The sequence below is a fragment of the Harpia harpyja genome, chromosome 4 (genome assembly GCF_026419915.1).
Source record: "Harpia harpyja isolate bHarHar1 chromosome 4, bHarHar1 primary haplotype, whole genome shotgun sequence".
NCBI lineage: Eukaryota > Metazoa > Chordata > Aves > Accipitriformes > Accipitridae > Harpia > Harpia harpyja.
In genome coordinates this window covers 58168770-58182954 of record NC_068943.1, presented here as the reverse complement: position 1 = coordinate 58182954, position 14185 = coordinate 58168770, and the positions used below count along the sequence as shown (strand labels likewise).

Sequence of the window (14185 nt, the reverse complement as noted above, 5' to 3'; positions counted from 1 at the left end):
GGCTGGACCCTGACATCCAAGTCAGGAGAGAAACGCTCAGACCAAAGGGAGTGAAGGGAATTCAGTGATTCAAAGCCATGGCCTCCTGCCCTATATTTGCAGGATGGGGGCACAGAAGAACATGAACCAGTTTTCCTTAATCCACTGAAAAATATGGGCTTCTCACTCCTGCAGAAAAGAGCCATTTGGCCTAATGATACCTTCCAGCTCTGTGGTGCCACTCAGCCAAGATGCTGAAGCACTTTAGACGTCTTAATTCATCCTCTCAGCAAATAGCCAAGCCTCTGCACAGCAAAGTGCTCATGGTAACAGTACAACACAATGGGGAAAATACAGTATAGAAAAATATGATGGGTTTATGTCTTTTATGTCTTATACTGCAAACACATAAAAACAATTAGGGTTTGGAGAATATTTTTTAAAAGCGAAGAGAATGATTGGCAAGGCAGAGAAAATAAATATTATACCCCTGAGAGGGTTAGGGACATATTATTTTTCCAATTTTACAGAGAAGAAATGCCAGATCAAAATTACTTTCCCAAGATCACACAGGGTGATCCTGCAACCCTTTCTATTGAGTAGTTCTTACTCAAGGGTTTGTCTGTCTTCGTGCCCAGAGACCCCCGTGTTTTAGAGACCCGCTATCTGGTGGTGTAAATTTACAGTGTATTAGCTACTCTATATTTATTCCCCACATAAATATCTTTTCAAAGTAAACTACCTCACCCAAAGGCACTTTCAGAAGTGTAAGGCCAGCGGTAACGCTGCTAAAAGAATTAACACTGTCCCACATAATTAGCGGTAATTAGTACTGGTCAGGACAGGAGTTAATGCACACTGGCAGATGTAAATTCTGCCTTTGTGTCCCCGTGCTGACATAAAACGAGCCTGGAAATAAGATCTCACTGGGTGCGAAAGTGAAGGGACCAGGTTGGTTATCTGATGCCTCGTGGTGCCTGAGCTCAAATTCTCTCTATTCCAGACCTTTCTTCCCACCATGAAAGCCTGCACCCTCTTTTCAGCAAGGTAACAGTTCTGCCAGTAATCCCAGAGGGTATTTGATAACCAGTCATTTCTGTGAGTCTTAGGAGGGGGAAAAAAACTGGGCATCAAATCCAGAGGCTGTGGCAATACAACAAAATGCCTTCAGGGAGTGTTTCATAACTTCCCATTATGGGGTTAACCGTTTGTGGCAGCAAAACTGAATTACTGGCTCAACAGCAAAGAAGAAAAACAATCAAAAGAAGAAAATATTGAAACAAGTTCAAGCTATCTCCCTCCTGCGGGTGAGAAGCCAGTGGGGCAATGGGTGGCTTCGTGTCAAGAGGAAGGTGTGTGCTGGGACGCATCTGGCATATGCATGGGTTCAGGACACCGGAGCAAGCTATTTGGGAAATGAGTGGGAAGCAGACAACTGAGCACATAGAGAAGGTACTTCCCTAATGCTTCAAACATATTTTATTTCAAACTGTGTTTTCTGCAACTTGTCCGAGGTTGGACCTGTCGTCATTGTGGTAGGGCTTGAAGTTTTAAAGAAAAGATGGATTATACAAAGTTGCCTGGCTGCAAATGCCCTCTTCCTTCCTTCCTTCCTTCCTTCCTTCCTTCCTTCCTTCCTTCCTTCAATAGTTACAAATACTTGAAAGGGGAAAACTTAGTAAAGTGGGTGGTAATCTTTTGACCTGAAACCCTTCATTTTTACTCCTAGATGATTGCTGTGCTTATTGAGTTCAGGAAAACAATTTAGCAAACACAAGCAGAACCTCACAATATAATCAGAAAGAAAAATGAACTTTTCTAACACAGAGACCACCTGCTTTAGCTCTTTGGAACAGCAATTGAAAGCCAGGTTTTATCGAGGTTTGAAGGACGTGCAGGCTGAATCACCATAGGTGCTGGGATTGAGTCTGATTTCCAGCATCACTGAGATCCAACTGTTTCTACCGTCTTCACCCAGACCTGCTGGAGCTGAACACCATTCATAGTCAGGGCCCAGCTGGTCTCTAGAAATGGGTCTTTTCCAAGCAGGAAAGTGATTTGAATTGTAATTTTAAATTAACTTTTTAAAATACAGAGGTAAAACCCTGTATGGATACTTACTGTGGTTTAAACCGATCTTACATTGATTTTGCTTAATTGATGATGAGGGATTCATTTGAGCTAAACAAACAGAAACTGCTTGTAAATTGAAATGAAATGTTTTTTCTTCTGAGCTTTGCCTTGTCTTAGCTAGTTTAAGGACTCAACCGAAGTTAAAGCTGGGATATTTTTACGTCGGCTAGTTTTGGCTAGAAACCTGTGGGTCTGTTTGTGCCGGCTCGTCAGGCACTTGTAAATGGATTTCATTTTGATCAAAGCAAGTGGAGGCGATGTGACTCTCAGCCTGCTGGAGAGGGACCCCCAAGGTGACGTCAGCCGAGGGAAGAGTCACCGAGTGCAGCCAATGTGTCGCAGAAGAACTTCAAAGCAGGATCCATAGGCAACCTTGGCTAGGAGCAGGGAACAGATCCAAAGGAAAACATGAGGCAGGCAGGCTTGGCTTCCGAAACAAAATCTATATTAAGAGACAGGCAGGTAAGAAGAGCTTTAGAAAAAGCACTGGAAGGTGGAAAGAGGGAATGGAATAAACTACACACCCAGAGCAACAGGTGGTGCTGCAGTAGAATTTTCTTAGGAGGTCTCTTACTCAAAACACTATGTTTTTTAATATACTTATGAGGTAGAGTTCCTCTGAGAGTTAGTGGCTGTCTGTGGTGGTCTCATCGTGTGTTTGGAGGAACACACAAACCCACCGGGCAGTGAAGAAGCAATCAAAGGAGGTGAAGACCCAGGAGCCGCACTCTGTGGAGACAAAGCAGAGCAGCAGGACAGCACAGGAAGACTAAGCAAGGAATGCGTGTCAAGCCACATTTTCTAACTTTGATGCGCACACCAGGGTTTTTTGAGAATGGCCTTGGGAGAAGCCACCTGAGTCAAGAAGGCAAGAGATCCTTTCAGGTGGTCCCTCATGCAGGAGCCTGGCCCAACATCCCAATGGCCAGAATAAGAAATGAGGCAGTTATCTGCCTCCTGACCCAACAAGGCCAATGAAGGTGGCGTAAGGACGTCTAGTGAAGAGTGCTGCTGATGGATCTCAGCCTACATGAAGCTAAGTGACATCTCAGTAAGGAAATATTTGGGATAACCGCAGCTCTTCTGGAAAATCATGAAGAGAACTGCAAACACATGCAACTGTCATAAAACCTTCCAGTCCAGAGACACACAGAAAGAGAAAGCATATTGCTCACAAGAGTTTGTCATCCCAGTGGCGGGGGGGGAGGTGGCATTCCCAGGTATCGAAACCCGGGGCAGAAAGCCACCAGCCACTCAAGTTCTGCCACGCAAAGATTTTTAAAGCAGAATTTGAACTGTGTAGGGAAGTCAGATGGTGGAGCTTTCCCCTAACTTATAGACCCAACATGTGCTTCTAATACAGAAACTACAGCAGAAGCTAGAGTTACTGCAAGACTGAGTGTACTAACGAATCAAATTGTCTCTACATGACTTCAAAGGCTTTGGGAAGAAGCAAGAATAACTAGAAATGTAACACTAATGGCAAGGACAATATGGCTGGCACTGGTGAAACCCACTGAGGGTCTCTTCATCAACAGAGGCGTAGTGTATATGGAAAAGGCTGGAAAAAAATTTATCTGGTGGTGCTGTACAGCAAAGGAGAAGGAGCAGCAGCGGCCTCAAGTTTTATGAGAATAAAAGCGAGGCAGAATGGGCTTGGTGGAAAAATGGGGTGAGCAGTACAGTAATAAAATTTGAAAGGAGGACTGAAGTAAGAAGCATTTCAAGTAGTAGCAAGGACAGGAAAATAACAGAAAGGGTTACAAATGATCAGCAATGCAGACGACTATAATAAACTATAATAAACTTCAACTTGGAAACATAAAAGAAGAAATATGATCTAGGATGATATGGGAAAAATAATTTAAAGCAAGATATTCGGGCGGGGGGGGGGAGATCTGGGCAAGGTCCAGAGTTGTTATTTATGAGTTAATGAAGAGAGGGGTGGGAACAGCTTGTCTTCAAGTGGAGGCCTGAGAGGCAAAGTATCTCGCCTCTGTTCCTTGTGCCACCAGGTAGTTTCTTGGTCGAGTCCCTTGAAAACCTTCTGTGCTTCAAGTGCTCTGGCCATGGAATGAGGATTTCCCATCTCGCGCACATGCTCATAAGATGTTCGGCTGCTACAGTGGCACGCCCAATGCCACAAGTCGTCACACACCGTTTGGGTGAGCGGTCCCGTTTCAGGGGGTGCCCTCAAGAAAGATCAGATTAAAAGGGATGATAGAAATGGAGAGGGGGACCGAAGTGATAGGCAAGCTAGTGCATCTCTACAGTTCACCGTTATCTGATGGGGGGTAAATGTGTCTTGGAGAACTTGACTCCATTCTGCTCCTGTTTGCATCCAGAGAGGCTTGAAACTGCTGTTTTGAGGGAAGAAGAGGGGTGAGGCAAAGAATTCAGTGTCCCCAAAATCCCCTGGGCACTGCCTGGGTGAGTAGAGCCCGCTGACATGCTTTTGGCTCCAGAACAGAGAGGTTCAAAGCTACTTCAGTCGCGTCTACATGCGCTACAATATGTATCTACTTTCAGAAGGGTACAGCCCTTTTCAAAAGGTGACTTAGGCGCTTAATCCCGGTGACTTTCAATGAGACATGGGCCAGTAGGGAACGCCTGAAGTATGGCTTACTGCCCATGTTTGCTGAAGATGGTTTATATCCCTGGCAGGAATTAGGTGCCAAATTTTGTGTGGACTGTGGTCACTGCACTGTTGAGAGAAGCAGCAAAATGTCTTTGGAAATTCGAACTGAAAGGTTGAACGGTAGGCTAGTCCTCCTCAAAGCATGCTGAGAGCCCCTCTTAGCTAAAATAGAGTATTTGATTGATCTGAAGTCTGCTAAATGCAAGGAAATAATGTTGCAGCTGAGGAGAGCTGAGCTGATTGCTCTATGAGGTGTTGCTCTGGTTCCATGTAAAAAATACTCCCTTTCCAGAGTTTGGGTGCCTATCTGATTCCTTGCCTTGTTCCCACAACTAAGTTGAGGATAAGAGCAGGAGAGCATTTTCTTTAAAGTGCAATTACAGCTTCTCAAGCAAAGCTAACATCCTCGAGGTAAAAAAGGTGCTTGGTGGGGTAAGCTGGAAGAAGACGCTCTCTTGATGCATCTTGGTGGGTTCTTCAGACTGAGGTTTCCCTTTGACAACTGCAGATCCCTGCAGATCTTTCCATGAACCCTTTAAGCCGCAAAAAATGATCGTCAGTGTCTCATCATCGTGCAGGATGCTCCGAATCCCTGGGCAGTTGGAGTTTCCCATCTGAAACCAGCGTGTGGGCCTGGCTCAGTCCCCGTGTGTCTCGCTGGCCCCTCACCGCAGACCCCCGAGGCCGGCATGGAGCGGCCGGGGGCTGAGCCACAATGCGGGGCTGCCCCCACCGTGGCTGCAAGGCTGCGGAGGAGGCGATGCTGCTGCTGCCATGTGGGAGGCCCAGGGCTCGGGAGGTAGCTCCTGGGGCTGGGGCCCCTCCGAGGGGATGCTTGCTTTGCTCGGAGGAAAGTGTAGCTTTCACCGCCTCCCTCCCCGACCCCCTCCTTCTCTCCTTTGCTTTTTTTTCCCTCCCTGCCTGCTTCTCACAGCTGCTGCCTTGGGGAGCCGGCCTTGGTGCAGGAGGAGGCCGCCTTCCCCTGCAAGGCTCAAGGGTGAGGGCAGCTGCTTCTGCTCCAACCTGCAAGTGGGAAGGATGGAGAGGGGATGGCAAAGTGGGGGGGGCCAGCACAGGCAGAGGATGAGCACTCCTGTCTTTGGAGGCAAAGCCCGGCTCTGTGGTTTGGGGCTGATGTGGCTTGCGTGGCACTGCTCTGACTGGGGAGGCGTAGGGAAAGGGGGATGCCGGCTTTTGAGTGCCTCTCCTCTGAGGGAGGTTTTAAAAATGGTTAAGAAGGAAGGTTTTTTCCTAAGCTGTCCTTAGAGCAGTCCTTTGTGTGCACACACAACACGTACCCACGTACACTTTTCTCACAGCCATCGTAGCTGGCCAAAATTTATCCAAGGGAGCTCAGAAATAGAGAGACGTGTACGTCCACGTACTCGCCTATAAGACCCCGAAGTGAATGACAGCCACCCATCCCGGCTGTCACACGCGCTCGCTACTGCAGATCCCCTCGGCTTGCCTGCACTCACACGCACCAAGTCGGATCCAAACCGCTTAGAGATGAGCCACTTGTGCCCTAATAAATGCTTCAGAACGAAGGAGCAAGAGCAACTTGAAGATCTTTTGCAGCCCCACCCCCCCTTTTTGGTTGTTTTTCTTGCCGGGAGAATTGTTTGCGGGTGGAAGAGAGAGATGTTTAAATAGCTCTGCAGAACCATTTAGTAAAGTCAATATGCAATTATGCAAAAGTCTATGATAATGCACCCACAGATGCAGATAGCGGCGGACTGTGCTGTCCCAGGGGGAGCTGCGGGCAGCTGGTAGCTCTTGGAGCGGGGGCTTGCGGGGACCCTGACACCCTCCCCTGCCTCCCCGGCCCCTTGCACGCCCAGGCACAGGTCGGTGCCGGTGCCCGGTGCCCGGCGCCGGGGAGATCTGGCGGGGCCGGACTGGGCTGGGCGCGGGCGGCCCCGGCGGGGCTGCGGGTCCCGGGAGCGCCCGCCGCCGCCCGCCCTCCCCGGGGCCGCCCCCAGCCCCTGCCCGACCTGCGCCGGCGGGCACAGAGCTTTGCTCCTTCTTTTCCTTTTTTTTTTTTTTTTTTATTTATAAAGCGTGGATGATTTATTGCCCAAATTTACCTAGACGATATCGTTCGCAGAAACCCATCTCCGCGGCTTGAACGGCAAGCCGAGCCTTCAGAGAGCCCCCAGGTTTCCTCCCATCCCACCGTGCTTAACAACCCCAGATCCCCGCTCCAATTAGTGCCTATCCTCTGCAATCGGCATCAGAGGCAAGCCGAAATAGTTCTGTAATGGGCTCATTAGCCAAGCTGAATACGGGGTTAGGTAATAGGAATGGAGCAATATTGAAAATTAGTTTGGAGGAGAACATCAAATGGAAAAGCCCTGACAAAACTCCGCTTTGCTCTAGTTGAGCTGAGGTACTGTCAGATACCAATATTCAATTCCCTGTGGCTTGAAATTGGGCTTTTATTTTGTTACTCGCTAATTTGCTTCTCGTACTATGTCGCAAGTAGCTTCAGACTCATTTTAAAGGGTAAGATACTTCGTTCAACTTTTTACAAGAGGGGCGTTCAACTTTTTATACCAGGGGCGCGGGATAATTTAAATTCTGCTTTATGTACTCTAAGGAAAGTATCCGTAACCCCTTGTTGATAAAAAAATCAGGCAGGTGGTTGTTTTCCTTCAAAGGCAGCAATTTTACCCGCAGAGACGAACTCGGAGCTGAACTTAGCCCAGCAGAAGTGGGGAAAGCCTCCCGGAAAAAAAGGTATCGAATATTTTAGGCTAATGTCACCCTCTGTTGAACTCTGGCAAGTGGCTCTGAAGGCAGAGAGCTGTCGGAGCTGGTCTGCTGCAAGTGGCAGAAGGGTTTGCTTATACCTTCATTTAACATATTTTTTAAACCCCTATTGTTCAGCTACGTGGGTGTCTCCGGCTTTTTAGGCTACGTGCGTGCATATGTGTGGATTGAGAATAGGCGCTTAGAGATTTTTGCTTTAAAAAACTCCTTTGAGCTCACGTAGACTGCTAGATTTTTATCTACACGTACAGTCGGCTGCTGACACTCTCTGTAAATACGACAAAGGCTTTGCATTTCACAGCCCCTCTGCGCCTCTCGCCTCGCAAAAGTCAAGGATGGTGTTTTTTTCTTTTAAAGGTGGGGAGGGTTAAACAAAACCAACCAAACAAAAAAAATTTTATTTTCTTGCATCTCTTCTTGAAGATTGGGTTTTTTGAGGAGAGCATCCCAGTTACCACGGAGCGGAGAGCCAAGTGGGCAGGGAGAGGGGAATTACCCAGCTTGGCTGCATGTGCCTGTGGAGCATCCGCGGCTCGGGCACGGGCAAAGGCTCGGGAACTTAAAACGGCAACGTGCGTGCTTCGTCTCCGCCGAGACTAACGCTGTGCTGGCGCAACCCCCCCCTCCTGCCGCCCCACCAAAGCGTGGCTGCTGTCGAGGCATCGAACCGATTGCCTTTGCTCCCCTCCGAGAGCATCCTCGGGGGTGGGAGCTGCCCGGGCTGGGAGCGCTCCCTCAGCCCCCACGGACTGCAGCCGGCTGGTGGCCGAGGAGAACTTTTTAAACCATTCGCAAATATTTACCCCTTCTTTATTCTTTTTTTCTCTCTCCTACATATTTAGCTAATGTCCAACCGCCTCCCACGGGTAAACTCAAACCATCTTTACCATATCCCCGCTTAATGCAGCTGGTTGCTTCGCGCTCTGCAATCAATAAAATCCCGAGCACTTAAAAGTGGAGTTTTTATACAATTATATAGGTGTAGCCGAAGGAAATAATAATTGCGTCTACGGCTTTTCTGTCCGGGGTCGCTTTTCTGTTTCTTCTACCGAGAAATTCGGCGCCTCCGGCCCCTTCAAATTGCCGAAAACTGTACTTTTCTCCCGCAGAAAGTTTGAAGGCTGTAGTTTCCCCGTCGCCCAGTAGACGGCACAACAGCTCAATCCTTCAGATGCAGAACAGTCGAGCAGCTTTTTTTTTTTTTCTTTAATTAAGCAGCCAGAGTTTTACCCAGCAATTTTGTTATTCTTATTATTATTTCATTCAACGAGAAGTATAGTAATATCAATAGCAAAGGGACAGGGCTTGGCATAGGCAGGGAGTAAAGAAATGCGGCGGGCAGCTGGGTATCGCAGGTATCGCTGCAAACACGGGAGCGGAGCAGCGCTTCCAAATTAATATGACTGAACTTGTGGCGCCTGGATCATGTGAGCAAAAAAAAAACCCCGAACCCCCAAACCCGTCCAACCCCAACACTATCGTGCTGCCGGGCTCTGGGGTTATTCTGGGGATTTTAGGCTGAAATTGTCTAATTGTAGCGTGCAATAGGGAGGGGCCGTCGGGCAGGGGCTCGGCTCGGCTCTGCTCTGCTCTGCCTCGCCCGGGCTACCCCGAGGTGCCACCGCGGGGTAAACCTGGCAGCCGCCGCAACTTTTGTTCCTGAAAGGCTCCTTTTGTGTGCGTGTGCCTTCCCTCACTCCGCCGGCACCGCTGCCGGAGCAGTTGAAGTGACAAAAATCCCGGCCAGTAACTCATTTCCCAGTTAATTTTATTAAAAAAATTTATAGCGGTGTTTAGAAAGTTTTAAGACAACCGTAAATTTTATTGGGAATATTTTATGAAGCCCTCCATTTAATTAATAAAAGGCCCCCATAACTTCTGTAAACGTCGGAGGGGGGGGGGAGAGCAGGCAGCCCCCCCCCTCTTCCCCCCCCCCCCCCCCCCCCCCGCACCGCGGGCCGCTCCGCGGGCCGGGGCGCCGGTCCGGCATCGCCCGCCCCGGGCTGCCGACGGCATCCAGGGCCCGGGCTGTTTTGCCTGGAAGTGCTGGATAGCACAAGCTGACCCCGGGCTGACTCCCCGGCCGGACCAGCCGCTCTTTGTTTTCTGAATCGGGAGCTGGTAAACAAACCCCGAAAGTCCAGGCGCTGCGCTTCATCGGCTCCCTTAAATCCCTTGCCGCTAACCTCCTTTTATTATCGCTTTTCCCCCCGCCTTGGGTCTGCCCTTTAATAGGTCTTTAAACAGGTTTTTGGTTTGGTTTGGTTTTTTTCCCATCTCTCTTTCAACCGTTTCATCAGGCTCTGACTTTTCGGGTATCTCCGCACGTATCGCCCCCCCCCCCCCCTTATCTGAGGCATTCCTGGATTATCTCTCGGCTGCCTTTCAAACGCTTTCTTCTGCGGTTTCTTGTTTGTTTGTCTCTTCTGCTTGTTCCTATTTCAGTTTTCAAATTTCAATATTAATGGTGAAAGAGCACACTTGGATGCTAATTCCCCCCCCCCCCCCAATCCCTGCTAGGAAGGCGGCAGGGAAGCCAGCTAGAAAACATTGGATTGTTCCTAGGTATGACTAATTCTTTCCTCAAACTGGGAAATTCAGCCTGATTAAAAGCCTCATTTATTATCCGATAAGCAAATGGACCCAGATTCCACCTCGAGGAAGAGGCTCCCTTGCTCCCCAGACGCCTTTTTTTGCCCCAGCTCGGCGGACCCCTCCGCGAAAGGCCCGGCTTAAGCCGGGGGGACGACGACGACGACGACGACGACGACGACGACGACGACGACTAGGGGGCCGCCGGGGCCGCGCAGCAGCGCGCAGCGCACCGCGCTCCGCAGCGAGGCCGCTGCCCGGCCCGGGCACCCACCGAACCCCCTCGCTGTATCGCTTTTTATCCCTCCCCCCCATCCCTCTTTTTTTTTTTTGTTTCCCCTCTCGCTCTTTCCACCGTGCGATGGGCAAGTGTCAGTAGATCCCTGCAAAACAGCAAGTTTTGGCAAAGAAAAAAAAAAAAAGAGCCGCCTTACCCAAAAAGGCAGCGGGGCGAGATGCTGCGCAGGCCGCTGCCGTCGCGCAGCCCGTCAGCCTCGGGAGGAGTTTGCCGAGATAGCGCGGAACTGTCCGTTTACTTTTTCCCTTTTAATAGATGATTAATTGCTGCCCGGATTAAGCTTGCTTGCTTTTTTTTTTTTTTTTTTTATGACCGGTATATTGCAAGCGGAGAGGCGCGCAGCGCAATTTCTCGCAGCAAGCCCTAAGAGTAATAACTGTTTGCTAATTGTAAAATCCTTATCCAGAATGAGGTTTGGGCAAACAATTTGTACGACTGTAATTACACTGTAAAAGTGTTTTAGGCTGGGTTGCGCTGAATTAATCTTATAAAGGCCTGGCGGAGACGCTTAGAAGGGTTTGGGGTTTTTTTAGGGTTTGGGGTTGGTTTTTTTTTCTTAATGTTTTGGGGGGGGGAGGGGGGAAAAGGGCTGGGGAGCGGAGGAGACTGCAGCTCTGGGAGTTAAGCTGCAGCCTCCCCCTGGAAGGGACCTGCGAGATGGGGAATCGTTACCGAGCGCCGTTCCCCGCGTCAAGAAATAGAGAGATCAACCCCCACGCCCGTGGGTCGGCTCCCACCACGGACGCGGGGGTGGGTGGGAGTTAGCGTATTAAAATGGCTCTTACCTGAGAGGTCTTTATTTCCCTCGCCGGGATAAAAGGCCGGTCCTAGCGGGAAAGGGGGCGGGGGGGGGGGGGATCGAAACGGGTTTCCCTGAAGTTTGAGACGTGGCGGCGGGGGCCGAGCAGCTGCCCGCCGCTGCCTGTCACCCCCGGTGCCCCGGTAGCGGAGCAGCTTCGCCCCTGCCTCGGGGGTTTGTACCGGAGTAACCCCCCGCTATTTCCTACCCCCCCCCCCCGCCGCCTCACTCGGGGACCGCTGCACCGGGCTACCGGGCGGCGGGGGTTCTCCCTCTTCCCCGCCTCTCCGGGCAGGAGATGCGATGGGTCCGGGGCACCTCTCCCCGCCGGCACCCGGTCAGGTACGGGGGAAGAAGGGACACGACGAGCTCTCCGTTCCCAAACCGGCGCGGGGGTCCGCGGGAAAGGATGGCTGTGCTTTTGGACGGCAGCGGACCCCCGGCTACGCGGACAGGGGGGGCCACCGGCAGCGCCAGGGAAAGGCGGGGGGGGCGCGCTCCCGGCGCAAGGCAGCGCGGCCGCGGAGCCTAGCGCGTGGAGGGGGGGGGGGAAGCGCGCCGGAGCGCCCCGCGGGCAGTGGACCCGCTGCCCGCGGGGCGCTCCGGCGCGCTTCCCCCCCCCCCTCCGCCTCCCCCCCCCCGCGGCGCGCCGGTCCGAGCTCCGCTTCCCGCCCGGACCAATGGGGGCGCGGCGCGGGGCGGCGCGGCGCTGATTGGTCGGCGGCGTCGCGGCGGCGGCGGCCGGGGGCCGGGTGAGCTCACTCGGCCGGCGGCCGCGGGGGGAGCCGCCGCGGGGGGGTGGGGGGGCGGAGGGGAAGGAAGGGGAGGGGGAGGGCAGGCGGGGGAGCGAGGGGCGGGCGGCGGCGCGGAGCGGGCGCGGAGCGGGGCGGCGGCGCCGCCAGACAAAGGGGACGGGAGCGCCCCCACACCCGTCCGTGTGGGGGGGGGGTAGACACACCGGTTGGGGGGGGGCGGAGGGCAGAGCCGGGAGGGGGCGGTGTATCCAACACACACACCCGCACGCACACACGCACGCCCCCCCCCCCGCGCGGGGCGGGGGCGCGGGCGCGGCGCTGCGCGGGCGCGGGGCGGGCGGCGCGCCCCCCTGCGCCGGTGGCGGAGTTGCTGCCGCCCAGCGCATTGTGTAAGACGCGACCTGTTATGGCCACCACTACTTCCGGGTTCCCGCAGTCTGCTCCAGCCCGGCGCTGCGCTGCGCTCGCCGCGGCGGTGCGGCGGCGGCGGCGGCGGCGGACGCCCGGCAGCGCGCGGCCCGCGGCGGCAGCGCCGCGCCTCCCCCCCCCCCCCCCCCTTCCCCGCTGCCCTTCCTCCCCGCGCCCGCCCCGCACGGCGCAGCGCTCCGCCCGGCACCCGCGCCCGCGCCCGGCCCGCCTCCGCCTCCGCCAGCCTCGCCCAGCGGCCGCGCAGGGGCAGAGCGAGCCGGCGCCGGCGAGGAATTAGGAGCGATCCAAGGAGGAGCGAAAAAAAACCCCCCATCATCATCATCATCATCATAATAACCATAATAAAAGGAGAGCCGGCGCGTTAGCGAGCCTTTTTAATTTTTAATTTTTCCCCCTCCTCTTCCTCCTTCTCCTCCTCCCTCGATTTTTAATTTTTTTTTTCTAAATTTTTCTTTTTTTTTTTTTTTTTTTTTTGGGTGAGCGCGCTCGAAAATTAACATTTGAGGTGTCCTGCGCGGTGGGAGCACACGCAGCGGATCATCATCAGTCATTCACCACCTTGACAACCTCGCCTGTGATTGACAGCCGGAGTGGCAAAAAGCCATGAGACTTGGTAGTTGGGTTTGAGGGGCACTTTAAAAAAAAAAAAAAACAACAACCCTGATTTGGGGAAAGGATATTTGCTTTCGCCCCGCTGCTGTCTTGGAAACGAGAGGGGGAGAGTAAGAGAGAGAGAGACAGAGAGAGAGACAGGGAGAGAGGAAAGAAAGAAAGAAAAAAGAAGGAAGGAAGGAGGGAGAGTTGATTTTTTTTTCTTCTAATTTTTTTTTTCTCCTTTTTTAATGCTGAGTTACCGTATCGCTTCGCTGAGATCCAGCAAGCCGAAGATTTTACTCGATTGCTTTCATTGCTGGCGACGCTAAGGGATTTTTGCATTTTTTGGGGGGGTGAGGGGGGGGGAACTTCGCGTTTCTTTCTTTTCACACTGGCCTTAAAGAGGATATATTAGAAGTTGAAGTAGGAAGGGAGCAAGCAGGCCGATGGCGCAAAGGGTACGTATTAAAAAAAAAAATGGATTTCAAATGTGAAATAATATTGAAACGTGGCTGACAGAGACACAGCGAAAAAAGTTTTTGGTTCCCCCCCCCCCCCCCTCCTCTTTGGAGCAGGGGCACAAAGCAGTATCCTGGAGCGGGAGGATTTATCAGTTGTACTTGTAGGCTTAAAACCTGTATATATTGATATTTCTTGATTCTTTTACTCCCCATCCCGTATCTCTCAGGGAAAAGGCAAGCTTTCTATACATTAATGACATGCAGGCATGTAAGTGAATATGTCCGAGCCTCTGTATTTGTTGGTTTTGTAGCTCTAGTCCTACCGATGTCTTTTTTAAAGTCACCAGTGCTTGAAATATTTGAATGTGTGCATGTCTGAGCATTTTGCTGTGTTAGCGATGATATACCGCTTCACTTTCGGAAGATAACTTCTGGCTGGGAGTAAGCACAACTTTATTTTTTCTTTTTTTTTCTTCCTTCTCCCCCCCCCCCTTTTTTTTATATTCCGTCACAAAAGGTGCAGTGCAATGGGCCAAAAAAAAAAAAAAGCTCTTTTAAAAAAGAAAGTCACTTTAATTGGAATTAGAGGTTAGCAGCATGCACTGCTATGTGTATTGTTTCTATTTTGGATGCAATCTCCTTTTTTTTTCTCCCAGCTACCTCCTAAATTGAAGTTTTGTGGGGGTGGGAAAAAAAAAAAAATCAGCCGGAGTCGGGTGAGCAGGGATTTGGGGA

The 14185-nt window shown here is 51.7% G+C and overlaps 1 protein-coding gene across 11 annotated transcripts in view; it reads left to right on the top strand.

The window, feature by feature from the left end:
- The first annotated feature begins 11454 nt into the window (after positions 1 to 11454).
- The window catches only part of MEIS1 (Meis homeobox 1), a 110852-nt gene continuing 108121 nt past the window's right edge, over positions 11455 to 14185 (top strand). For 2 of the 11 annotated variants that reach the window (XM_052784166.1, XM_052784174.1), the window contains exon 1: positions 11459 to 11553. In XM_052784166.1, the coding sequence (XP_052640126.1) occupies positions 11515 to 11553 (39 nt within the window). In that variant the 5' untranslated portion in view covers positions 11459 to 11514. Of the gene's footprint in view, positions 11554 to 11930; positions 11964 to 12539; positions 13448 to 14185 lie in introns of those variants that run through there. The other 9 variants (XM_052784172.1, XM_052784168.1, XM_052784165.1 and 6 more) reach the window with 9 other exon arrangements.